Source organism: Onychostoma macrolepis, chromosome 04 (assembly GCF_012432095.1).
Source record: "Onychostoma macrolepis isolate SWU-2019 chromosome 04, ASM1243209v1, whole genome shotgun sequence".
Classification (NCBI taxonomy): Eukaryota; Metazoa; Chordata; class Actinopteri; order Cypriniformes; family Cyprinidae; genus Onychostoma; species Onychostoma macrolepis.
Window position 1 is genome coordinate 16,755,483 of NC_081158.1, and position 27,065 is coordinate 16,782,547.

General features: G+C 35.2%; 1 protein-coding gene across 2 annotated transcripts; it reads left to right on the forward strand.

Annotated features, from left to right (window-relative positions):
• The first annotated feature begins 1,112 nt into the window (after nucleotides 1–1,112).
• cerk (ceramide kinase) lies at nucleotides 1,113–26,313 on the forward strand. Of its 2 annotated transcripts, XM_058773907.1 has the most exons (13): nucleotides 1,113–1,434; nucleotides 8,649–8,780; nucleotides 8,958–9,080; nucleotides 9,811–9,936; nucleotides 10,680–10,746; nucleotides 11,164–11,309; nucleotides 14,492–14,566; nucleotides 14,986–15,138; nucleotides 15,253–15,358; nucleotides 17,783–17,853; nucleotides 19,582–19,787; nucleotides 20,890–21,110; nucleotides 23,792–26,313. In XM_058773907.1, the coding sequence occupies exons 1-13, from the start codon at nucleotides 1,284–1,286 to the stop codon at nucleotides 23,877–23,879; spliced, it is 1,665 nt and encodes a 554-aa protein (XP_058629890.1). In that variant the 5' UTR covers nucleotides 1,113–1,283; the 3' UTR covers nucleotides 23,880–26,313. The 2 variants fall into 2 exon arrangements, with proteins under 2 accessions (XP_058629890.1, XP_058629891.1); XM_058773908.1 differs by lacking the exons at nucleotides 8,649–8,780; nucleotides 8,958–9,080.
• The last annotated feature ends 752 nt before the right edge of the window (nucleotides 26,314–27,065 follow it).

A 27,065-nucleotide genomic window follows, 5' to 3' on the forward strand; every position in this document is an offset into this window, starting at 1 on the left:
ACATTTTCAAAATATAGCTGAGTTTCAAAATATTGTTGAGATATGCCTTAAAATGTTGCGTATGATCGCAGAATTTGCACTTATGTAGAAGTGACAGATTTATAAGATAAGACCCTTTTTTCAGTTTTTTCAGTATTTATTTTTATTTTTTTATCTAGATCAATGAAATCAAACAACACATCTTTCCAAAATACCAAAAACCGAAAGTACACAAAATCAGTCACACTCACGCATCTAAAAAAAATAAAAAATTAAAAAATTAAATCTCCCAAAAATTATTTTATGTAACAAAATAAATGTAGGCCTACAACAGTTTCGCCTTGCCTAATTATGACATTTATTGTGACATTGTCATATGTAAATTTATTTAGGTAGGCTAACTCTGCTCAGCAGAATCTGTGAATTATAGTAGCCTAATTAGAAGGATACTTTAACAGATACAATAAGGTATTAATGTGGCAATAAAGCGCAATGTTGACGGCATTGGTCGCTTTTTTTCCATATAATGAATATGAATGAGGAAAGCCCCTATACCACTACTTTGGAGAACTGAGAAGAAAAACTTCTGCTTTAGTACTTCTTCAGGTCAATGAATTTATTGAAGTAATACTGCTTGCACTTAAAGGAGTCCGCCGTGGTGATAGCTAAAAGCAAGAACATTATATTATATTACATTATTACATTATATATTATATTATATTATATTATATTATATTATATTATATTATATTATTATATTATATTATATTATATTATATTATATTATATTATATTATATTATATAATTCATTAGCCTATATAACATAAGATGTACAGTATAAAAGTTCAATACGTTAAATATATGATGGAAGAAAACTATATATTATATACTATAAGTTTTCATGTTACAAATATAAATTTACATATAGCATGCAATATATACCGCCCGAGTGGCATAATATGGCATATATAACATCACTTTGTAAATAAATTAGTGTAGATCCCTAATTAACCAACAGTGCCACGATAAATGAACAAACAAACAAACAAACAAACAAAGTATGCCAATCACTCACATCGCACCTCCTACATTAGGATTATGTGTGACGCATTTCTCTCGGGCTCCTCCCACTTTATCAGGAAAGAGAAAACCGCTATGTAGCCAAACTGCTTAGAAGGAAACGAGCAACATTGTAGCGACTGTAGTATTTGTTATAATAATTCAAAGCGTCGGGGTGCTATTATAAACTCGTTTTGAAGATGAAGGTGAGATAACTAGTGTGCATGTGTTGTTAAGAGCGGAAATGGAGAAGCAGTCGCGTCTGTTGTGTTCTGAGCTGTGTGTTCAGCGCAGACTGTATGAGGTCACATTAAACTGCGCGATTCTCGCGTGGAAAGACACACAAATCGCCAAAAAACACACCGGACGCGCCATATATGGAGCTGTCAAAGCGGGTGAGTTACATATCTAATACAATAATAACACTATACAACACGGTACGCTGCTGCTGTTATTTGTTCTAGTGGTGTGTGTCTCAAAACTGACTTGAGCTGCCTACCTAGTAGACCGGCATCGTATGTACAGTATGCACCTACAGAGAAACACAGAACGCAGCATTTCTGACCAGCTAACTGATGCCCAAAAAAGATACTGACTGGATGAAGTCTTTGATGCCCCAAAACGCTACTGATCTGAAATGCATTTGATACCCAAAAATGCATCTGAATTAGAAACCCCTTTAATGCCTACAAACACCACTGAGTATATGTAGGCCTATATATGTGTAGTATATATTTGAATTGGAATGCTTCTGTGGTGCTCAAAGGCAATGTTAATTTGTAACATTATATAGCATGTCTGAAAACCCTGCTGACTCAAAACACATACATAATGTCTAGAAATACTGTGTTGTATGATGTACATTATGCATTCGAAAATGAAGGTCTGATGTCCAAAACACCACTGACTCTGAACATGCTTATAATGTCATAAAACTCTGCTCAGAATCCATGACACCCCAAAATGCTGTGTTGTAAGCACACTTTTATGATGCCTAGCCCTCTGATGCATCGTGGTCACTACAGTGGACAGCTATTTGGAAGCCATTTTGAACCATTTAGGATGTAGCATCATGTCCCAACCACCAACTGGCGAACCCCCAAAGTGTTGTCTACAATTCCATTTAATGGTTATATTTTTTTTTTCTTTTTTCTTTTTGTTTCGAGATATTGCATAATATATTCAAGATGGCAGCGGGAAAAGGGGATGCACCATGTACCTTGGGAATAAGTGTTAAATGCTTTATTCTCAGAAAACCAGACAGGTACAAAAAATATTTTTCAGTTAACTACTAGGATATCAGAAATAGATTCATCCAGGTTTTAACAATATTTTTCTTGTACAGTTTTTTCCGTGACAGAAAATATATCGGTCCACTACAGTGGACGTCATGCACCAAAGGGTATAATTCTGCCTATGGGCCTATATATAGGATCTGCCTTATTTGTATGTTTTATTAAAATTATGATATAATTTACACTTGAATGGTTTTATTGAACAGAAATATTCAATAGTCTTCAGATTTGATAATTTATTTAAATGCGTACAGTCTATATTTATTTATTTATTTGTTAGGTCATATAAAACCGTAGGCATGTATACTGTATGAGTGCAGATATATGTATGCATGATTATGCATGATTGTGTGGGAGGGTGTGTGTTTGTATTTGTTCTCACCTGTGTATGATTAGCCCACCACCCCTACCCTCCCCCCACACAGCCCCACACACCCCTGTCCCATAGACACACACTCTTACATTTTGTTTGTTACACTTCACATTTCTTTGCCGTCATGACATAGCTTGTTCTTACTGAACGTTCTTATGTGTATTCAAACCATTTTCACATAGTAACTATTTTAAAAACATGTTTTTTTAAGACCACACATTTAGTTCTATTGATTCATTTTTTTATACCTCTACAGTGGACATATATGTAACTCCCTCAAAATATAATATATTGACCAAAAAATATATATATATTGGCATGATTTTTCACTTGTTTAAAAGTAAAAAGCACTGCTAGAAATGCTACTGACTCCTAAAATTTCTGTGATGCCCAAATGTGATGCACACTTGTTGGTGCCCAAAAATGCTGCATACTCAGAACTCGTCTAAGAGGCCTAAACATGCTGTGGCCTATGCATGTGCATGCCCTAAATTGCTGTCTGCTAGGTAGGCAGTTCACCACGTTTTGAATTACAGTCATGACAGCCATAAAAAATCTAGATCTTATCTAGCTTCTTATCTAGAATGTTATGCAACATATCAAGTAAGTTTCTTTTTCTTTTTTTTTCTTTTTTTGTTCCTAATGGGAACAGAACACACACGCTACTGTTTTTAAACACACTGTTGTGTGTGTAAAAACAGTAGTTAAGTTGTGTAAAAACAGTAGTTAAGTTGTGTATAAAGAGTGTGTGAAGCGTCAGAGAGGTCACTGATAATCTTGAGGAATTGGATTGTGTGTTTCCACCTGTCTGCTGCACACACTCTACTGTTCTGTCCTCTATAGTTGGAATTGTTAATGAGTCTGTAGATGTCTGTCATGAATTGTCATAAATTAACTTCCAGGATTGGGTTGTTAATCAGTTATTTGTGTAACATTGTTTACTGAAAATCACTCACATTTAACTGCAACCTTTTCAGAAGAAGAGAGTGAGCACAAATTATAATGCTAGACAAACTGTCAGGTCATTGTTTGTTAGTTGACACACACTTTCCAAATAGTTAGTTTGAATTCAGCATTAATCTGTAAAATGTTAGACCGTTAAGTTTCAAGCCATGTTATAAACAAGTCAAAGACGTGCTGCAGTTTACTTTCAGCTCTTATAAATGAAAATAAATAAAACAAAGTGCCTATTATCACAGTTACAACAACAAGTTTTCGATATGCTTAAAGAACCACCATAAGTTAAATATTGCTAATAGCCAAGAATAAAATGTACACAAAAATCACAACTGACTGATGGATAATCCTAGTTATTGGTTATCTTCAATGATCTTATGTATGCTAACTGTAAACTGTTGCTATGTAAAAGCAGCATAAAGAATCTGCTTAAAATCGAATGTTCCAAGCTGTACAGGTTTGGTGAGTGGATGAAATCTTGATTAAAAAAAATGGGCCGTTTCAATATACTTGACCTTTCAAAACAGTCCATGTAATAGAACCATGAACTCCACATAAATATTGAGTTCAAAACTAATCCAGGTTTTGAAACTGTTTCACCTGAGCCAGACCTTTGTCCATGCTGTGGATACATTATACATCTGAGGAGAAGTTAAGAACTGGGTGACCTCCAGTACTAAGATCTATTACACAAAGCTGGCTTTTATTTAAAGGTCTTGATGGATATTTTCCTCGGGGCCATGACACATATTAAATGAAGTTTCCACCTTGCTTAAGGTAGTTCAAGGCATCAATGTTTAATTAAAGGATTTTACATGAACAAAATCATTGCTCACATGAGGACAGGGAGATTCGTTTCTAGTTAGGGTTAGGCCTAAACTGTTTTTGTTGTCATCAGTACCCAAATATTGTTTTGTTATATTGTTAAATATTGTTGTTATTAAATATTTGTTATATTTTGTTTTTTTGATTTGCTTTGTTTTGCTTAGTTTTGTTTTGCTTTGCTTTGTTTTGCTTAGTTTGTTTTGCTTTGCTTTGTTTTGCCTTTTTTGTTTTGTTTTGTTTTGCTTTGTTTTGGGTCTTTCACATTCTTCAATGTAGTTTGCAGTGCTGTTTACGCTTACTCTCAAGGTTTATAAATGGAAACTGTTTGTCAATAAATAAATTTTTATTTTATTTTTTGTCTTTTACAATTATTCTTTCTGTCTTTTACAATGATTATTTCCAAATAAGCACCTCCATTACTTTTTCTAACATTTCTCTTTTGTACCTCACCTCCAAAATTCAGTTTCTGGAGTGAGCCCTTGTCGTAATTCACATACACCTGATGCTGAACTATTTTATCGATTTGTAGACGTGAAGAACATGGTAGTTTTCTCATTTGTGGATCAGTTTTTATTTTGTTTTTACTGTGGAAAGCTTTTGGTTGCCAGTGTGACTTGTGTCAGCGCTTGCTGTCTAGTGTGCGATTTACTTTGTCCATCTGCTGTGTAATCGAACCCCTTTCACCACGAGTTAGTTTTCTCAGAACGCACGTAACTGAAGTAGTGGGGACACAAAAGACATTATTTGTAGAGGGCTCTTTCATACTAAACAAATGTTTGGTTTTGCTGGAAAGGTCACGTTGGATGGATGAATGGTGTGTTACGCTGCTCAAACATGGCGCTTCGGAACTTTGCGAGAAGGGAATAAATGCCTGGTCCCAAGCTCATATCTCCATGGCAACAGATGCCTGGAAGGACATGAGTAATATTCCGCAACATGATCCACATCAGGATCCATAGGTAATGCATATGGTCTGAGATTGTTCTTTCAAATCGTTGACATACTTTTGAGGTTTCCTCTAGCCTAGTGCAGCTCTTCTAGCTTTTAATTCGTGGCTCAAGTGATGTCATAATTGTGGTAAGCACAATTTCAGTCTCATTTTCTTGCCATATTAATAACAAACGTGCCTGGGAGGTATGACTGGCACATTACTTAAAGGGGAAATCCCTTTTTCGTTAGCGAAGTTTGTCACAACTTCTTAAAATCGGTTAAGAAGTTCTGTGAAATGGTAGAAATATGTCAGTAAGTATGAATTTGTACCATTTATACTGTGGTTTTAATTTAATTGTCTTAAAGATTTTATATTTTTCTGTGCCTATGTAGGTAGCACACTAGGTTTTGGAAGTTTTGGAACTGTTGAATGCAACACGCCAAATTGTATTTGACTAAACACGGTTTGTGGAAAGCTGTAGTTCTACATGCCTTGCTGTTTTGTGTGACGTTAGTCTCATAACTGTAAAAATCCTCCCTTTTAATGTGACACATGATTATCAGATCTGAAACTATGTTGCCTTTCAAATTTAACATCATATCAGTTTGAAGAGGAATGAAATTAGTAGTTGAGTGTATTATTTTGGAATGAGTGTTATTACTATTTTTTACTAAGTCATCACTCAGTTTAATTCAACTTTTATATATATATATATATATATATATATATATATATATATATATATATATATATATAGCACTTTTCTCAATAAATATTGTGTCAAAGCAGCTTCACAAAAGTGTTTTGAATACAATCAGGAAGTAATTTGTTAACTGGTCAGAAATTAGTATCAGAGTATTATCCATGTGGGACTAGTATTCAGCTAAGATAATACAGGTTATATGTATTTAGTTAAGTGTTCATAATGAATATGTTAGGCAATGATTACAATGAAGATATTAGTACGTGCATTTAGAGCATGTGAAGATTATATAGCCTTAGATTGTTGTGTCATTGAGCCATCTTTTGGAAGGACGTGGTGTATTTGGCAGGGAGAAAGCTGCAATATAACAGTTAAGGACCCTTGGAATGTCAACTATTGTTCAGTGGTATTTCCTCTATCTTCATTAAGTTTACTGCCTCTGTTTAACACAATTTCTATAGTTAACACAGAAATGAGAACAAATCAGAACATCTTATGTAATCGGATGTGTGTCTGCATTGTTTTTTGATATAATCACACACAGGGTGATTGCAGGTGAATTATAGTGGAAATTAATGAAATGAGGTGAACACACCGAAAATTGACGAAGTAAATACTCTCATTCCTTTTTCTCAATTTTTAACAAAGTTATACTGTTGACTGCTTTCATCAAGTATTCAATACTGTAATTCAACCCTTTTAACAAATTTATTGTAAATCAAATCAAGTCATTTCAATAGTAATCCAAGCGATCAGAAAAAGGTTACCCCATGCAGATTTTGCAACGAGTTCAAGTTATTCACAAAAATGCTCCATGTTGACCAACAGAATTCTGCTTTGTGAAGAATTTCACATTTAGCTTTAAGAATTTCAAACCGCTTGCTTTTTTTTTTTTTTTGGTTAGCGGATGCTAAACATAGACCAAGAAAACTAAGAATAAATGCAACAGGCATTAAGTCCCTTATGAACTTTATAACTCTACTGCGTCACCTTTACATTTCAGCATTTTTCCTCATGCAGTATTCATGTATTATACAATAACTCCCTAATACAAGTATCATGAAACTTTTATCAGGTTGTTGTTTCCATGTTATTATGCTGTTAAGTTTATGGCTACATCTGAGCATATGAATGGTTTCATTAAGCTGTATAAAAATGAAATCCACTTGTTATGTCTCATAAATGTGTCATGAAGTTTTAATGAAGATAAATCATTACTCTAGGTTTATCTGGGTATTAAGTAAAGTTTCTGAAGCAGTACTTTATTTTAATCCACATAACTCTCTGATCTTTTGAATAAGGTCAAACCTCATTAACTTCCTCTCCCAGGGGTTTTCTGGAAAGCCTGCATTATGTAACACAACACGAGATTGACTCATTTGGGCACAAGCTGTCAGAATACAAAAACCTCCTTTGCTTAGAGATATTTTCCCTAGCACGGAGACCGAGATGATGGAAACTGACATTTACATAGTGTCTTGTTGCAAAGCAAACAAAATGAAGCAGTCGACATCACCAAAACTCACATTTTGCAAACTCAAGCCACTAAAGCATTTTCTGTAATAATTTACAAAATAATAATAATAATAAAAAAAAAAAAACAGAACTGAATTGATCTTGATATGTTTTTTTAATTGTAAATAATTTGTGTTGGATAAATCCAAATGCTGAAAATCAAATGATTGTTTTTGATTATGTTTTGATTAAATGATTGAGTTGGTAGTCACCACATTTTTAGAGACATTTTCAGGGAGACTCACAGCCTCCTTTCCATTATGAAAAATTAAATATGATATCTACTCTAAGATCCATTGAAATAGATTGCCAAGATAACAATCACTGCTACTACTTTACAGTCTGATATACAATCTGTTCAATGTTTTATTGACTTGGTAATTGCTTCTAAATCTAATTGAAAATCACTGCATTATGAATCCAATCAATTCATTTTCAGCTCAAAGATTCACACTCCTAATAATTAATTGAAATGGACTTTCAACCAATATGATAACATGACAAAAGTTTTGGGTCATATAAAATAAATAACTGTTCATTTGAAATGTTGTCTTGGCAACTAAATAAAATAAATAACATTGTAAATAGTAAAATAGTTTGTAAAACTAAATATTACAACAGTATAGTGATAAGTTGACTTAACTTTAAAAAAAATTGAGGAAACCCGTTGCCTTAAAATTATTAAGTAAATAGTAATTTAAAAACAAAGGTTAGTGAACTTGACAATTCACTTAACTTATTTTTTTATTTTATTTATTATTTACTTAATAATTTTAAGGCGATGGGTTTCCTCAATTTTTTTTTAAGTTAAGTCAACGTATCTTTTTTTACAGTGTAGTACATAAATCATATAAATAGATTCAAACTCTATTTGTATGATAAATTGCAAATGTTGCTGCCTATGTAGAGTCTTCTAATCCATGACTTATAAGGTTCCATTTGAGTTAGGTTTTGCAACAGGTTTTGATATGTGTCTCATGTAATGTGACCCACTGGTCCTCTATACACAGGTAGTCATTGTGTTCCGGTGTGTGAGATTATAGCCGTTCAGGAAAAAGAAGATGACTCTCCTTGTAAAGACACTGGGAAATGGCAGAAGGTTCCTCAGAGCCCAGCGGACTCCTGCCAGCATGCTTTCACAGGTACACCAGCATAATCAGACTGTCATCTGTTTATCTGGCCCTGATAACAGTGCAATACATAGTTTGTTACTTTATCTATATGCCGTGAGTGTATTATCAGAACGATACTGATCATACAGGTCACCTTTTACCTAGTTTTTGGAATAATGTGGCATTCTCATTTGTGTTTCTCTGCAGTGTTCTATGTAGAGAGGACAAGGCAGCACTGCTGGCGGTGCAGCAACATGACTTTCCACTGCTCTGAACATTCCCTGTGTCTGCTCTGGGTCCAAACTATTAGGGAACAACTTGCATTGCTGAGTGTGTCTTCAATTTTTGGATTATTTTGCGTTATATAAAAATGTACTAATGTAAACTAACAAACTAAACTATAGCAAAAAAAGACAAGTTATCGTCTATAGGTTGGTCAGTGATTTTCACACCAGTTTTGTGTACATGAATAATCGTTATGTTAATAGTTTCTTATCCATTATGTGTGAATTTTATTCGATTATAGACTCTGAGGGACGAGTCAATTACTAACACACATTTGGTACTGCGCATAATTATGGTATACATAAATAATGGACACTAATTCCTTTTTGACACAGCATGAAAAAATCTCTCTTCCCTTTTAATCTGCATTTTAATTAGCCAAAATAGCTGGCATTTTTGTTAACCACTTTGTTTTCGATCTGTGCTTGGTAACTCCGCTCAAAATAGAATCTCATCAAAAATAAATTTAAATACCAAATATGTTCTGATTTGATTTTAGTGTGGACAGGCAAATAACAGAGAGTTGTGCTTGCTTAGACACTGAGAAAGTAATTGCACATTAGAAATAACCCAGAATGTTTCTTACCAATCCTATGGATAGTTTTGGGGTGTTTTAAACCTAGGATAGGCACAAGTACAGTTTTGGTCTTCTCTATGTTGTCACATCAGATTAAGTTTTTCAGAAGCAGCTTAATGAAGTAGTTTTGACAGCCTAGGAAGACTGTTGTCAAACAAAAACTCACTTTTAATGCTCTGCCCGCCTCTCATTCCACAGCCAATCGACCGAAGAGTTTGCTAGTGTACATCAACCCCTACGGAGGAAAACAACATGGGAAGCAGATTTACGACCACAAAGTGGCCCCCATCTTTTCCCGGGCTTCCATTTCCACCGACGTGATTGGTGAGTGCCCGTCAGCTGCCTGCATTAACATTTAAATAAAAAATGAGCTTGTATGCTTCGCAAATAGATCTCTGTTGGCAAATGGCCCCACCTGCCAACCCGTCCCATGAATATGATTTTATTTACAGCGCCATCTATCACAGGAGCTGGCCATAATGCAAACTGTGATAGTCGATAAACATAGGAATGCAAAGACATCCATTATTTATTAAGTTTGAGTGAGGAAGACCCTGGGTTGGTGTGAATATTGGCTGTTAGAGCTAAAGCTTACAGGCTTACTCAGCAGTTGCTTGAGGGTATTCTTTTTACGACCATGCGGACATTTCGTAAATGGTAAAGTAACATGTCTGGCTGGACAAATACCATTCAAACCAAATCATTAGAGGAGCCAAACAAGATGTTCTGCCGACGGTTTAATAAGCTCCATACATCACCTTTGGCATATATCATCAACGTGATCCACAGGGCTCGGTCCTAGGCCCCATTCATTTTCAGCACATCCCTTCGAGTTACAGCTTTACATCAGTGCTGATGGTAAAGAACCGGTAATGAAATGTACCGGGGATTGTTTTTCACCGTGACTTCAGCTTCATCATTTGATGTGGCTGATTGATGGTCTCCATCAAGCCAGCAGAAAAATGCAATTTAACTGCCAGATGAACATAATGATGTTTCTCCCCCCTCTGCTCAGCCTCGCTGTCATCGTCCCATTAACAATGGCTTTTTCTCTTTTGTTTCTATAGTTACAGAGCGTGCAAATCATGCCAGGGACCACTTGAAGACGGAGGCTGATCTGAAGAAGTATGATGGGTGAGTGGGCGTCCTGCTGGGAGATCACGGTCGCTGTGCGGCGACTCTTAATTTGCCCAGCGAGGAATGCATCCTCTGCAGCAAAGCTCAGATTAACATTTGCACATCAATGCACATTGGTCTGGCACTGCGGCAGATGACGGCGGGCAGCTTGGGAAATGACGACTGAAAATAAAGTGGCTTTTGGTGACTGCAACATGGATGCTGCTTCAAAGCTGGGCCAGAGGCTATATTCACAAAACAACTCTGGCTGTTGCGTCTGGATCTTTTTCCTCTACTTTTTAACATCCATTTTTGTGAACAACAGTTTAGACACAAATTTCACAAATTTGCCAATTTGCACTTGACCTTTCTCCGAAGAAAATTTTGTTTTAAACAAATATGCCTTGAAGTGATTAATTCTGTCTCTGTCTGCAGTGTGGTGTGTGTCGGAGGTGATGGCATGTTCAGCGAGATTATGCATGGCCTCGTCTCCCGTACACAGCAAGAAGCAGGTGTGAATGAGAACTCTATGGAGGAGACCCTTATGCCATGTGGACTTCGCATCGGCATCATTCCTGCAGGTTGGTCTACAGCAGTGTTTCCCAATCCTGGTACTGGAGCATTTACCTAACACATGTCCCTTCAAACATCCAATTCAGTTCATGAGCACTCTATTAACAAGCTGATGAGCTGAATCGGGTGCATTAGATAAAGGAGGCATCCAAAATGTGCAGTGTTGGTGATGCTCCAGGACTGAGAATCACTTGTCTACAGTCACAAATCTTAGAGTCTATACAGCCAAGACAGTTCCTCAGAATGGATTTCATTGCTTTTTTATGCACGTCACTTCCTTGGCCGTGTTCCTGGAAGCATTTGTCACTCATGGTTCCATTACATCGTTTGTGTTTTGAGATATTTCCAAGTCATTGTAAGTTTTACACCTGCACATGGGCACAGCTGCATAATAGAGGAGAACTGCGGGAGATTATAGCTCTCTTCCAAAACCTAGTGAGCTGCCTAGAAAGCATGTTTAGGCATCAGAGGTGCACTCATGATATAAAAGCTGTTCAAAAAATGGAAAGCAACATTATGTTGCCTTTGATGATGTGTTTTGATCGAATTTTAGTGGACTATTCACACAGAACATGTTCGCATCAGTGTGTTAGGTGTGCACAATTATTTTTAAATAGTGGGTCTCTGTAAAGTTGCTTGTTTAATATATCTGGCTGTTATAAAGCATCTTGCATTTTTTCAGCATCTCAGTGCTGAATGGATTTTTTTGTCTAGTTTTTTTTAAGTTTTAATACATTCTGATTGAAATACGCTAAGACAGCACTGCATGCATCCTTTGTGGATAATCCGCAGTTAACAGAAGTATTAAATGTCTTTGCAGACAGAGTCAGAAATTTTTATATGTGTTTTTTTTTTCTTTTTCATATTCGTCATCCTTTCCCATCAAAATGCTTGCTACGGATGTGAAAGCGCAGAAAATCGAACCTGGTCCAAATTATTTTATGGTGGATGAAAGTTTCGGAAGCAGTGTGTAAATGTGATTGACACCACATGAGGTCGTATTTTTTAATGTGCAAAAATTTCGGACGAGAATTTCGGACTCTGTGTGCAAAGACCTTAAGCGGCACAACTGTTTTCAACATTGATAACAATAAGAAATGTTTCTTGAGTACCAAATCAGCATATTAGGAATGATTTTTGACTACTGAAAATTCAGCTTTGCCTTCACAGGAATAAATAAAACTTTTAAATATATTAAAATTGGAAACATGCATTTTAAATTTTAATAGTATTTTACAATATTACTGTAAATAAATTTTTAAAAATGCATCCTTGGTAAGAGACTTCTTTCAAAAACATTAAAAAATATTATTGACCTAGAACTTTGGATGGTAGTGTATAATCTCTTTCTCACACATAAAGCTTCAAATTATACAACATACTGCACTTTTTAAATTTTTTTAAAGCCAGAGAATGGGAAATAAAAATACTTGGTCAATACTTGGGCAAAACATGTTATTAATAAATGACCAAGCTGAAAGAGCACAAGCAGAACAAAAAGACTGTTGTCATGCACTGCAGAACGCCCTTCACAAGAGCTCTGCCAGCTAACTTAATGACTGTAGCTTATCAAATCGTGTTTTCTGATATTACTGTTTGCCATATAAACCTGACAATGCCGAACCCTTAAGAGTCCATGTTGTTATCAGTCACGTTATCAGTGTGTGTAATTCTGTCTATTTATGGCCTTATCTCACGTTGTCCAGACATGCAAGGACTAGTGACAGTTTCTAAAAACAGCTCCTGGTCCATTATCTTGTTTCTGGATGACAACCGATTTGAGCAACAAGGGAATTTGAGACAAATCTTTGACTTCAATGTCTAATAGATGAAAGCATCTGAAACCACTGACAAAAAGAAACATGCTTTTAACATTATAATATCATGTTTATTTGAAAACGTACCATGATAAAATGTAATAATACCATTTTAGATTAGATGTTTTAGATGCCGACACAAAAACATCTGAAACCACTGACAAAACCAAAACGTTCAATGCTAATTCCATGCTATTATTAAAATAATAATAATATATTTTTTTAAATGTGTAGCATACCGATGCCATGGTTTTTGGACATATGTCTTGATAATACATTTTTGTTTTGTTTTTGGATGTGTTGTGATAATACTTAGTTTTTTTTAAATCTATGCCATATTAATATAACAGGTTTTTTTTATATTAATTAGTATTCTTTTAAAATGTTTTACTAAAGATTACATGGATCATTTGTTCCTTTTATTTATTTAATTATAATTACATGAGATTTTAATATTAATAATTTTTTGCCTAAAAGAATGCCTTTTTTATTTTGTATGATTTATGTTCTTTTTATAATTATTTCATTTAATACATATAATTCCATGGACATTTTTATCTTATGTACTTTTAATTAAATTTAAAATTAAAGGATTTATTTATTTAAGTAATAGTTCAGTGTTCAATGGTCCTATTATCCCCTTATTTACAAGATGTATTACATTGTAAAGTCTCGGGTGTCCACCACTACCCCACTAATCATTTATTTGTCCACGCTGTAAATGGCCCTTATGTAAATGGCTGGTATATAGATATGGTTCTAACACTGTGTATCATGCATCTGTGTGTAATCAGTGTATCGTGGTACTGCCACAGTAAGGAACTGACATTTAAGCAGTTTATGCTGTTTATTGCTCTTTAAATGGTTTTATCATGATATATAAATTGAAAAACACTGTATTTTACTTTTTCCACCTTTGTGGAAACAATAATGGGATCGTGAAATAATCAGTCTGGCACATTTGCAGATTGCAGTCGGTGTGTTTTTAAACCTTCAACCTCACGCTGTTATATAAGCAATTTGAGAAAGAGGAATTAGATTACCAGACAGCATATAAGAGACAGAAAGAGGGCTGAACTCATCTGAAATCTCATCTCTCTATATAACAGTGCCCTGCAATGCTTCAGCTACAATCATTTCAAGATCGAAAAAACTTTCTTATTCTCGCAAGGGCTGAATAGACCAAAAACTCCATTGGCTTGTGATGTTTGGTTAGCGTTCACAATTGAAGGTTAGATTGCAGCTGCCCCCGTATGCCACCAAAATTGAAAATGAAAGTGTAATTTTCATACGTTAACCTTCAGAGTGAATTATGAGAGATAGATTTAAGCCATTTCTGAACCCCTGACCCATGAAATGTGTTTTTGAAACAGGTTCGACTGACTGTATATGCTACGCCACAGTTGGCTCAAATGACCCTGTCACCTCAGCACTGCACATCATTGTGGGTACGTACTCATCTCCATATCTGCAGTATGATAAAGTGTATCTGGCTATGTATGTTTGTATGTTTGTATTTATGCGTATGTAAACTTCTCTTCAGTATTTTCAAGCTAGGACTGAGTGCTATCCCAGTATATTTATTTATTGTTTAGCAAGGACACTACAGTTACTACTTTCCTTTGGATGTCATGACATGACCCATACCTTAACCAGGGTAAAATCACTGTAACTTACAGCTTTGAGTGACATATTGCATAAATAAAGCATTACACCCAAATGGAAAATATTTACTTTGCTACTTTTGCAGTGACAGATGTCTAGGTTTGCTGCAATATGCACTATTCTTATATGTGGTGTCCTTGCACAGGATTCCGATTGTTATCAGCTTGTGTTTCCTGAAAATCCATCCTGGCTTTTTCCTCAGGTGATTCTCAGCCAATGGACGTCTGCTCAGTACACAATGAAGACCACTTCCTGCGCTACTCTGTGTCACTACTGGGTTACGGGTTCTACGGAGATGTGCTGACAGACAGCGAGAGGAAGCGCTGGATGGGCCCGGCCCGTTACGATATCTCAGGTACACAGGAAGTGATTTTTATTTATTTTTTTTTTTTTTGGTATCTGCAATTTTGGATGGAAATTCTTGAATTTCATTTTTGAATTATTTTATTTATTTATTTGTTTTTTACAGGTGTTAAAACTTTTCTGTCACATCGCTACTATGAGGGAACTGTGTCCTTCTTACCTGCTGAAGGGAACTTGGGAACTCCCAGGGACAAAATGCAGTGCCGAACTGGGTAAATGCTGTTCTGTGTGTTTTGTTTGGTCTTAATAATATGAATCTTTGAGCAAACATTCATGCAACATGACTGAACCCGTATAATTAATCATTTAAGCCATCATCTGATGCGTTTTAATTATATTGTAAACTAGAACTATAGATGATATTTGCACTCTACATTTTGAAGTCAGTAGGATTTTTTAAAGCTTTTGAAGGAAGTCTCATGCTCACCCAGGCAAAATTTATTTAAACAAAAATACAATAAAAACAGTAGTATTGTGAAATATTACTACAATCTAAAATAGCTGTTTTCTATTTTAATATATTTTAAAATGTAATTTAATCCCATGATGACAGTGGAATTTTCAGCAGATATTACTCCAGTCTTCAGTGTCACAAGATCCTTCAGAAATCTTTGTAATATGCTGATTTGCTGCTCAAGAAACATTTAATATTATTATAATTTTTAGCATCAACAAATTTGAAAACAGTTGTTCTGTGTAATATTTGTGTGGAAACCATTATTTATTTATATTTATGCCATGGTCTGTCTGAATACTCGATTCTGGTTGGCTGGCAGGTGTTGATTAAATTTGTTTAACTGCACAGGTAGTTCCAGGTCAGTTTAATCACGTTCTATATTAATGCGCTTCCTATAAACATTGGTAACCATAGTAACATACAGTTAGAGTTGAATAGTAATACAGACGAAAATAACCGTCATTTTTAAATATTGCAGTATATTAGAATATTTAAATATTTCAAATATTGCAGCGCAAATATTATTAACATCTTTAATATGTGAATGCTGGGAAATGACCATGGCATAAACAGGATAATCAACGGTTAGTTGTGCATTAAACGATTTGAATGCACTCAAATCGGTTAATGCAAAGCTAGCCATTGATTATCCCTTATATATATATATATATATATATATATATATATATATATATATATATATATATATATATATATATAATAAATTTTTTTTTTTTTTTTTTTTTGATGAATAGAAAGTTCAAGAAGGCTGCATTTATTTGAAATAGAAATATTTTGTGGCATTATAAACATCTTTACTGTCACTTTTAATCAATTTAATTCATCGTTGCTAAATAAAAGTTTTTTTTTTAGTTTCCAAAAACAAAAAACTTACCCTCTTTCTGACCCCAAACATATTCACAATATATTCAAGATGTCAGTACATATAAATTATAATGTAAATATTTTAATATAAGGAATAGATCCTTATTATATAATAGATATAATGGTCCCATTTTTAAAGCATACCTTGATTATTTTAAACTAGAGTTTTACTTATTTGTGTTAAACAGATACGGTTGTGCTCACAAGTTTACATAACCCTTGTAGAAAGTGCAAAATGTTAATAATTGAAACAAAATGAGAGGGATCATGATAATTGCATGTTATTTTTTAGTACTGACCTGAATAAGCTGTTTCACATAACAGAAGTTTACATATACTCCACAAGACAAAATAATAACTGAATTTATAAAAATGAACCCATTCAAAAGTTTACATACCCTTGAATCTTAATACTATGTGTCATTTCCTCGATGACCCACGACTGTTTTTATATTTTGTGATAGTTTTCATGAGTCCCTTGTTGGTCCTGAGCAGTTCAACTACCTGCTGATCTTCAGAAAAATCCTCCAGCTCCTGCACATTCTTCTGCATATTTGAACCCTTTCCAACATTGACTGTATGATTTTGAAATCCATCTTTTAACACTGAGGAGGACAATTGAGGGACTCATGTATAACTATTACAAAAGGTGAAAACATGTACTGATGCTCAAGAAGGCCACACAGTGCATTAAAAGCATCAGGGTAAATTATACATATTTTGTCCTCTGGGAAACATGTATTTATGTAGCTTCTGAAGTCCAGTACTAAATGAACAAAATATTATCATTGAACAAAATTAGAAGAATTTACATGTCATCATCCTGTTCAAAAGTTTACATCCCCCGGCTCTTAATGCGTTGTGTTGCCTTCTTGAGAATCCGCAAATGTTTTCACCTTTTGTAATAGTTGTGTAAGAGTCCCTCAGTTGTCCTCTGTGAAAATATGGATCTCAAAATCATACAGTCACTTTTGGAAAGGGTGCAAATATGCAGAAAATGTTGTTAAACCAAAGAATGTGCAGGAGCTGTAGGATTTTTCTGAAGAACAGCAGGCAAGAACTGCTCAGGACCAACAAGGGACTCATGAACAACTATCACAAAATATAAAAACAGTTGTGGGTCATCCAGGAAATGACACACAGTATTAAGATTCAAGCGTTTTCATGATCCATCTTATTTTGTTTAAATTGTTAACGTTTTGCACATTCTGCAAAGGGTATGTAAACTTATGAGCACAACTGTATACAGCTATGTTTCCCTCCTCTATTGTTAACATGTGTTTCTGTCTTGCAGGTGTAGTATCTGTCGGCAATCCTCTTCTGATAAACTATTCAGCAAAAATGAAGACAGCGTTTCTGATGCTGGTGAGGAGCATTTGGGAATACTCTCTATGCCAGTGTTAAACTGAGCTCGGGCTTTGACAGGAAGTCTCATATCTGCCCTGTGGTAAATGCGCCTACCCTCAGTACAGGCCAACAAAGTGCATTTCCAGCCATGATTTGTAATGCCCCCATCTGTCGGCTCGACTGGCACGCTGTTTGTGAACATTAGGCCAAATGGTTCAAGCTGCCGCCCGGCTGATCATTTAGAGAGTGCACACACACACACACAGCATATTATCTCTGCCTCTCAGCACCCTCAGAACAACTGGCACCTCCGTTACCCAGCATTCTGTGTGTTTACCCTGAGCACTGATAAGTGCTGTTTACAGAGACACACTCTCTGCCCTCACAATCCCAAATTGGCATTTGTGCATGATGATTTTCTGAATGCTTTTAGACCGCCTGACATAAATAGAGTCTTGTGGGAAGAATAAGGGGAAGAATGATGTAAACAGGAAAGGGAGTCGAAGGCCCTTCATCAGTGAGAGAGCACCACAGCTATACCTTGCCTTTAGATTTACAATCACCTGGCTTCTTTAATTTTTCCAGTTTATAGCAACACTGTAAAAACTGATTTTCAAAGTTGTAAATAAAATCAATCTTGTAAGGTCTACAAGGAAGTACTCTTTCAGTATTTAGGATTTCACTTCAAAATTGTATGTTTAACTCAATGTTACTTGCCCTTTCTGTGTAATTATTTGTGAGTTTACTTGTCATTTCTGAGTGAAAATGATTTCAAAGTATTTTTTTTTTTCAGTGTAGATTTTTGCATTTTTGGAAATTCAGTGCAAAACTGCTTTCTAATTTTAAGTCAAGTAATTTATTTATGAAGCACTTTATACAATGCAGGTTGTTTCAAAGCAGCTTTACAGGCATTAACAGAAAAATAATGTTTCAGTGATGGTTCAGAGATCGATTCTGCTGTAAAGCAGCTGTAAAAAAACAATAGTGTCACTTTTCAGCTGAGGTCAGTCTAGTGATGATTCGGTTCCCTTCAAGAACATAAATTATGAATTGAGTTCAATTCAGCTGTAAAGCAGCTCTGTAGAAAACAGTAATCTCATCATTCAGCTCAGTTCAGTTCTGTTATCATCCAGTCGTGTCAGTTGATTTCATAATATTGCTCGATATTATGTGACCCCAACTAAACAAACCAGAGGCGACAGTGGCAAAAAACCGAACTCCATCGGTGACAGAAATGGAGAAAAAAAACAGTAACACTTTATTTTGATAGTCCACTTTAGACATTCTTCTAACTACTAGCAACTAGCAGTTATCAGAGTATTAATAGACTGTCTGCTTAATATCTTCTAACACTTTATTTTGATGGGTCCACAACATACAACATATTGACTATGAGAAACTTTGCAAGTATATGTCAACTTATTCTACTAACCCTAAACCTACCCTAACAGTCTACTCTGAGAGTTAGTACACATGTAGTTGCAAATTAATGATAATTAGTTGACATGTAGTTTCAAAGTTACTTATAGTTAGTAGAATGTCAAAAGTGGGCTATCAAAATAAAGTGTAACCTAAAAAGCTTGGGAGAAACCAGGTTCTGAGATGTTAGGGTGTTCTTGGTGGTTGCCTACTGTAGGCTATCCACAATGCTTAAAAAACCCCGCATGTATCAAATCTGTGAAAAGGGTCTATAGACTTCACTGCACCGAGGTATACTAGTATTCACATGATGTTGTTGTATTTCAGAGTGTCAGGGTACGTGGACGGTCATCAGGGGAAAGTTCTTGGCCATCAATGCTGCCAGCATGAGTTGTGCGTGTCCTCGCAGTCCTAAAGGCCTGTCGCCGTCAGCGCACTTAGCAGATGGAACTACTGACCTCATCCTTGTCAGGAAGTGCTCCCGACTCGACTTCCTGCGCCACCTGCTGCGCCACACCAATAAGGACGACCAGGTTCCTGCTTTATCTCAACAGAAAACATCAGTAGATTTAACATGATATTTTTTTTAATGAAAGCGATGAAAGCAGTTCCATTTCATGTTTCATCAAAGACTGGGAAAAAAACACCACTTTCTTAACCGGCACACTTCAAAAAAAATGTCCACCAAATGCTTACTCTATATTTTATATTAGTATTCATATGTATGTTTAATTAACTGTAAGTTCTTTTTTTTTTTTTTCTTGGAAAAAGAGCAGATAATTATGTTCTTTCAAGTTCTTAGTAACAGCAGGGTTCCTACAGTCATAGAGAACCTTGAAAGTCATGGCCATTTTCGTCTATTTTTTTTAATGCTTAACTCCTAAAATATTTAAACAACTTGAAATGGTTCTTTGTAAGTACAGTCTTTAACAAAACGATCTTTAGCCAGTAATCACAAATATTTGTACATTCATTAGCATTGGAATCTTGTAGTAGTTCATATTTCAAATGTCTCTAATAAAATTAACCAGCAAGTTTATTTCTCATCAAAATATAGTTATCGGTCTATTTACTTTTGTAAATACACAATATACAGATCCCAAATTTACTATGACATTATGAATTTTAAAAATTCAGACTTTTTTTTTTAATGATTTTGGAAGAGGTTTGCTTATCTTCACATGGCTTTATTTATTTGATTAAAAATACAGTAAAAACAGCAATACTGTGAAATATTATTGCAGTTTGTAATAACTATTTTCTATTATAATACAATTATATTATATATTCAAGTAATGACAAAACTACATTTTCAGCAACCATTGCTCCAGTCTTTTATGTCAAATGATCCTTCAGAAATCATTCTAATATGCTGATTTTGTGCTTAAGAAACATTCATTCATTATTCATTATCTCAGCTGAAAATGGTTGTGCTGCTTTTTACTGTTTCTTTCCGGATTCCTGGATGAATAGAATGTTAAAAAGAATATTTATTTATTTCAAATAGAAATATTTTGTAACTTGCTAAATAAAAGTATTAATTTTGCTCTCTTAATGTTTAAAAAGTACACTTAACCTTTAATGATATTTGACGTGGGATTCAGTAAGCATTACTCTTGTTCTTTCTTTGTTCAGTTTGATCACACTTTTGTGGAGGTGTACCGGGTCAAGCAGTTCCGATTCACCCCCAGATATCAGGAGTGTGATTCTGAGGTGGACCTGAGAGAGAGTGGAGCGACAAGCAAGCGATTTCTTAGCCAGATCTGTAGGGAACACAGAGCCTGTGGTTGCATGCCTTTCCAGAGCAACTGGAACTGTGATGGAGAGATCCTCCCACACACTGCCATTCAAGTCCGGTAGGTGTCCTTATCCAGATACGCCCTCTGTGTTTGGTATTTCGGTTTTTATGAGTTCATGTATTGGACTCTGTGGAAGTGAACCCATTACTCTGCTGTTCGAGTTGCAGAAATGCTATATCTAGATGCTTCACTTGAGTGATAACGCCCACTCTACAAATGATGAAAAATTCTGATTTTAAAAGATGCATGTAGTGAAAATGAGAACTATTACACTGTGTCATGTTTCAGAAAGGAAAAAGTGGGCCATTATAGTTTTAATACACTAATTACTTCAAACAAGTCATCATTGTTGTTGTAATTAAGGGGTGTGTACATCACTGCCACTCGCACTCAGACTTCTTCATATATCTAAAAGATGTCACTGTCTCTTTTAGACCTTATATGAATAGCTTTCAGCTTCAGAAAATGTTCCTCCGACACAAAATGAGCAGGCTTCATTGAAGCGTTTGTCGATTAGTGGAAGCTGTAGTTGAAATGTTGAGGTCTTTTGAGCACAAGATTGTATCATTCAGCACTAGCATACTAAACAGGGTAAATAAATGGACTTTTGTGGCCTGAGCCTGTGGAAAAGATGCTATTAAAATTAAAAACTCCCTCCATTGTGCCTGCAGAGGAGTTGTTCTCCTCCTTGATACAGCATGACGGCTCGCCCAAATGCATCATTTCCTTCACGCCCCATTGTTCTGTGTCAACAATGCGTAGCAATGAAATGCTCCTAATTTAATGGTCCTCTCACTGTTAAAGGCTCACCTCCTTTAATTAAAATAGAAGTCCATTCATTTATTTCATTTTCAGCTTCAGTAATTGTTTCTCGAATGAGTAAGCAAATAACCTGTTGAGATAATTGATGATGATACCACGGCCGAAAAAGGCAATCGCCTGGCACTGAACTCACCTCCAGAGTATTGAGTGGAATTAGAGGAAATTAAAGAGCCCCCGAACCTCCTAAGAGCGCATGCATTTAACTACAAAACTTTTTACTCAACACGACATGGCATTTATTGCTTACCAGCACTTGCTCGTACTTTGTTTTAGTCTAGGACACCACACATTAGTGGTGTTTACTAAGGCAAGCATCAGTGTTACTATTGCAAATCATTTGGGTAAAAATCATTTAAACAAACCACTATGCTTAAATATTACACTTCTATTGAAATATTAAGCAAATTAAACAACATTAGAATATATATATATATATAATTTTTTTTTTTTAATCAAGAGCTCATTGAAAAAACATGCCTCTTTGCCTTTTGCAAAACTCCAAAAACATACCTAGACATACAATTCCCTGCAGGTTCTGGCTGAAATGAACACTATTACAGGGGAAGATTATCACTTAATAAAGGTGCCTTGCATAATACCGTGTTATGATCTCAAAACAAATACATTATCACATTTGAATTGCATAACCATATATATGGCTTTTCTGACATAGTAAACTTGCTCAGTAGCTCCCCTGGTACAGCATTGCATTATCATGTGGAGCGCTCTGGTACGAGTTCCATGAGTCACAATAAAGTTAATTGCAATTGGATATTGGGTTTTTGGTTGCTTCAGCAAATGAGATTTTGTCTCAGGAATATGGGATAGGTTTAGTACAGGTGGTATGTTATTTTCAAATGCAATATCCATTAAGTGCCGCAACATAATAAAACCTCACCAGATTCATGTTCATCTGTTTCAGATAAAACTGAACACACTTTCAGCACCTCTCACTGGACATTTCACTTTGAAAGTGTCATGAAAAATACAAAAAAATGTAACAATGTTATTTTTGCAGAAATGTCGCCACACTGAGAAAAAAAATAACTTTGTAACAATTTGCACTAACACATTTTTAGTAAATTTTACTGCTTCTGCTCTGTGCAATCTACTTACTATTGAACTTTAACATTCATAAAGAACTTTAATATTTATATATAATATTACATATAGAATTAAGTAAAATCTACTTACCTAAGTTAAGTAAATTTAAAAAACAGAATAAGTAACTTTGGCTTGGCCATTAAAATTAATGAGTCATTTTACTTAGCCAAAGCTTACTTGGCAATACTTTGATTTTAATTAATATAGCACCTAATTAAACCATACTTTTAAAGTGTGTTACATAGAAACATCTAAGTAAAAAATACAATAGATATCATGTAGACACCATATGTACGTAATTAGTGATGCGGCACTCATCTAAACACAGAGCTTCAATACTTGGTACACAATACACAATGATGGTGACATTCTGTGGTTAATTTTTGTGTATGAATGTGTCATTTTGAGCAGAAAATGAACTCCAAATGTAACAAAATCACAAGTACTAAACCTAACAACAAAAGTAATCATATATAGCTGGAAAACAGGAAAAAAACGTAATGGGAAAACCAGTATCAGAAAAGTTGAGAATATTTTACTTGATTTTATAACGTTTATATTTATGCTTTAAATTCTACAAGCTTGAATCGAGTGCTAATATAGAATTTACTTTTTTTTTTTTTTTTTTTTGCCTGAACTAACTTTTTTTTTTTTTGCATTTGTTTTTCTATAGTACTTACTTCACCACAGAATCATTTTTATCAGTGCAAAGCCGTGTTTTTTTCTAGTAAGCCTAGGGTGGTGTTTAGAATGCTGTTTGTTCCAGTGAAGTGTTGGCATTTTGTTTGATTTTTTATTTTTTTTTCTCTTAGGGTCCACTGCCAGCTGATCAAGCTGTTTGCGAGAGGCATCGAAGAGCAGCCTGTGTTTGAGGACCCGTACGCTCACTGTGCAATATAGATCTCCACTCCGCTTAAAAAAACCTCCAGCTGGATCATTAAGGATTGAGATTCTTTGAATGGAAGAGTCACCTTCAGCTCAGCACAATGTCATGCTGTTTCTTATGCTGTTTTACCCAGATAATCCTCATGAAGGTGCATTGAAAACACACAGAGCTGGAGTCAACAGCATTTTCACAGCATTTATGTAGGCTGTATTAGATTTGTGTAAGATAGGATCAGCTCTTTCAGCTAGGCATTAGCATTGCCAATTTTTCATTTCAACCCTTGAAGTCCTTGAAGTTGCTGGTGATATCTCTTGCTGTATGCGACAGTTTCCAGTTGTCACCATTTGTCTTCCACCACGATCAAGCTGGTCTTGAGAGTAGCGTTTAATTGAATCCCAAAGTCAAATTCCTGGAACTGTGAAAACTGTTTTTTTTTTTTTTTGTCTAGATATAAAGCACATGAGGTGGTCAGCTGATGAAGTTATTGGTATACCAAAAAAGTGTGTGGTTTATGTTGAACTTGTTGGTCATTCAAAAATTTAAGTTTTGTTATCATTTACTAAAAAAAGACTTTCAAATTAATTTTAAGTTGTTAATCACTGACCCCCCGCCCCCCCAATTCATCAGCTATTCCTTTAATAGTTAGCATGAAGTAATATATGTCATATAGACAGTGAAGCCTACATTAAATCAAATTTACAAATGATCAGTACATATTATGCGAATGGCACGTCCAATCAGTATAAACATACCTCTTGACCAATTCTAATGTATCATGCCCCAATCTTACCACAGTTGGTTTTGTTTTCCAAACATTTCATGCATGGAAATGTAGCATTAGTGAGCTAGACACTGACAGCTACACAGTGTCACTGCAGGGCCAGTGTATGTACGGCTGTTCATCAGACGGAATGTAAATGTAAATACTGTAGCGCTCTTCTCTGTGTCATCTTCCTTGGTTGCACCCCCCGAGAATATTTCCTCCCTTTATAATGAATTTTGTGTTTGTGTTTCCTATGCTGATGTCTTATTTCTTATGAAAGCTCTTTTTGTTCCTGCAGTATCGAAGAATGAAGAAGTTTATAATAGACAGAAAAATTGCTTTTTACTGTTGTGCATGTCAGCTGCTTTAATATGGAATTTTTAAAGTGTTTCCTTGAGCTGTACTTGTGATTGAGGGCATGTATTTCCCATGATGCATCTGTAGAGGCAACACAACTTCTGTAGCTATTACAGGGAAAACATTGTTCACATCCTTCATAGACTGAAAGATTGTAGGGAAGCTTATTTTTGCCACATAAGAAAAAAAAACTGCTTTGGTAAATCATAATTATGAAATCAGGTCATAATTAAGTAATTATTGAAAACTGAAATAAAAATATTTAAAAAAAATACTAATAAAATTAAAATTATTTTTAGTCATTATTAAAAATGACTAAAAATAAAAACTGATATAAATAAGTCATAATTATAATATTAAAATGTCATAACTGAAATAAAAATAAATTAAAGCTAAATAGAAATACTATGATAAAACAAACTTGATAAAAAATAAAATATTTTTCCGACTTGATCATAATTTTAACTTTGGAAATGGGCTTCACATGATTGTCGTGTGTGAATCTTGGGAAGAAATTCCCATAACATTTCACCCTGAAATTAAAAAGAAAATTAAGTAATTATATTTTTCAACGACAATGAAAACCTTTTTGAAATTTCATTGAATTATGTATTTTTGCATTGCATCATGACATTATTTTCATTACTGATGAGCACATTTTCTTTTAATTATTGTAGTGAAATATGACCAGGATATTTCTTGACAGTTTTAATGTTAATCACCCATGTATACTAAGGACCATGGAAAAGATGTCCTCATATGCGACCAGTCAATTCAGATGTCACGAGATCCTCTGCTGTTTATGAATTATGAACTGTGGCTTGCTATTCTTGTGTGTGTAACAGTATTTGTGTTGTGTGTAGTATTAGCCAATGTCAAAGCTTGTGTATTTGACACCTATTCTACTATTGTTGGTAGCCTACTTCAGACCTAATCAAACCCAATACTGTGCACGCACATGATGTGCCACCAACTTTCCCTACTGATCCAAAGATACCATTCACAGCCCATTTTAATTACTTGAATGTGGCCACAGTTTTCACCTTTGTGCTGCCCTGGCGGCTTTTGTTCGTTTATGGCTTATGACAGCTGACTGTATAATGTACCACAATGGTTGTCCATTACTGTTTGTATGTTTTCAGCTCAAGTTAAACTGAGTTCTCTCAGTAGAGTGTCACCTTATGCAGTCAAGCACTTGTCAAGACTCAGTAATGACTGATAATGAAATCATCTTGCAGGACTCGAGATGATGTGTAAGACCTGACGTTTATTGTGATGTGTTGAATGAAAAGCAAAGAAAAACCATAAATAAAGTTTATTGAACAGTCGTTAGTGTTCTGAGTGGTCAGTTTTGGAGATTCATTGAAGTAAGGATTTAAGTGTGAAATCTATCGGGGGAGCATAGACTATTTTAATTTAATATGCTCATTACTACAAAGCACATTTGTAGCATAGTAGTAACATTTGTTACTAGAATCTTGGAATCCAGTTTTTTTTATTCTTATGTAAGGGAGGATCAGGACAATAAATGGAACAGAATATAGAAATATGGTAATTTTAATCAGTGGTGCTGAACATCTCGGTTACATACGTAACCCTCGTTCCCTGATGGAGGGAACGGAGACATTATGTCATGACTCAACTTTAGGGGTTTACTCGGGAACCCCAATCATCTCTGATTTTAAGAGAAAATGGCAATGAAATTTTTCATTCTGACCTACTCCCCGTGCATACAGGAATAAAGATGTGACAGGTGCATCCACTCATCAGGTTTTACACTGAGGAGCCGAGAACATGTCCCTGGCAGCCAGCGATGGTTCGAGGTTGTGGCATGGGGAAATAACATCTCCATTCCCTCCATCAGGGCACAAGGGTTACGTACATAACTCGTAGTGACCAACAGATAGGGAACGTCTCGGTTATGTCTTGACTCGACATTAGTGGTCCATGGAAAGTGCCACAACCTGTACCCTGTCACAACCCTGTGGCATTGAAAATGTTGACAAACAGCCGCATGTCAGACAAATGCTACGCAAAGGTCGTAACCTTCCCAACACCCCAGCGCAAATTCGCTGACCTT

Excerpts from the sequence above, each read along its gene's own strand:
- cerk (XM_058773907.1), top strand. The coding sequence starts at position 1,284 with ATGGAGAAGCAGTCGCGTCTGTTGTGTTCTGAGCTGTGTGTTCAGCGC. Across the intron at positions 1,435-8,648 it reads ATATGGAGCTGTCAAAGCGG|GTAGTCATTGTGTTCCGGTG; the intron begins GTGAGTTACATA and ends CTCTATACACAG. Across the intron at positions 9,937-10,679 it reads CATTTCCACCGACGTGATTG|TTACAGAGCGTGCAAATCAT; the intron begins GTGAGTGCCCGT and ends TTGTTTCTATAG.